At 66.4% G+C, this 961-nt stretch overlaps 1 protein-coding gene across 1 annotated transcript; it reads left to right on the top strand.

Annotated features, from left to right (window-relative positions):
• Positions 1-48: 48 nt before the first annotated feature.
• LOC144219045 (phospholipid-transporting ATPase ABCA7-like) lies at positions 49-904 on the top strand (the record flags this gene model as incomplete). The annotated part of the gene is made up of 3 exons (XM_077749031.1): positions 49-188; positions 377-514; positions 720-904. Coding segments are annotated over 3 exons (463 nt in total), but the record flags the coding sequence as incomplete, so codon positions are not given.
• Between the last annotated feature and the right edge of the window lie 57 nt (positions 905-961).

Raw genomic sequence — 961 nt, 5'->3', positions numbered from 1 at the left:
GGGCGTTCCCGGGACCCTGCCTGCCGCCGTTTTCCTGTGTGGCTGCAGGCTGACCGTGGAGGAGCACATCTGGTTCTACGGGCGGCTGAAGGGTCTGAGCGCGGGAGCCGTGGGCCCCGAGCAGGCCCGCCTGCTGCAGGACGTGGGGCTCGTCCCCAAGCGGCATGTGCAGACGCGCCACCTCTCCGGTGAGCCTGGCCGGGGAGGAGCCTCCGGGTCGGGAGAGACGAAGCCGGCAAGGGGGTTGGGACTTTATGCTACGAAGCTGGAGGCAACACCAGGTCCTGGGGACCCATGGGGGTGGGGAGAGGGGGCCCGGGGACGGGACGCAGTCCTGCCCGTGGCTGAGGGGGCCCCCACGCCTGTCTCTGCCCAGGTGGAATGCAGCGGAAACTGTCAGTGGCCATCGCCTTCGTGGGCGGTTCCCAGGTCGTCATCCTGGATGAACCCACAGCTGGCGTGGACCCTGCTTCCCGCCGCAGCATCTGGGAGCTGCTGCTCAAGTACCGGGAAGGTAAGAGTCAGGGGAGCCACAAGGACCCCCCCTAGATTTCGTTTCAGGGGCCAGAAAAAGTTTCTGATGAAGAAGTGCTTGGAATGGGGTTTTGAGGGGTGAATAGGAGTTGGATGCACAGGGCAGGCCATTCCTGGCAGAGGCCACAGCGTGGGCAAAGGCCTTGCGGCCTGATGGCATGCATGATTCGGGTTCTCGGGCCCAGGTCGCACGCTGATCCTCTCCACCCACCACCTGGATGAGGCGGAGCTCCTGGGGGACCGCGTGGCGGTGGTGGCGGCTGGCCGCTTGTGCTGCTGCGGCTCCCCCCTCTTCCTGCGTCGTCACTTGGGCTCTGGCTACTACCTGACGCTGGTGAAGGAGCCCCTGTCCCCGGCTGCCAGCAAAAAGGTGAGGACCTGACTGACCTCTGACCCCCGACCGCCAAGGCTCCAGCCCAGGGGCCGC

Source organism: Crocuta crocuta, unplaced genomic scaffold (assembly GCF_008692635.1).
Source record: "Crocuta crocuta isolate KB4526 unplaced genomic scaffold, BGI_CrCroc_1.0 C28266270, whole genome shotgun sequence".
Taxonomy (NCBI): domain Eukaryota; kingdom Metazoa; phylum Chordata; class Mammalia; order Carnivora; family Hyaenidae; genus Crocuta; species Crocuta crocuta.
This window is presented reverse-complemented; position numbering and strand designations above follow the sequence as displayed.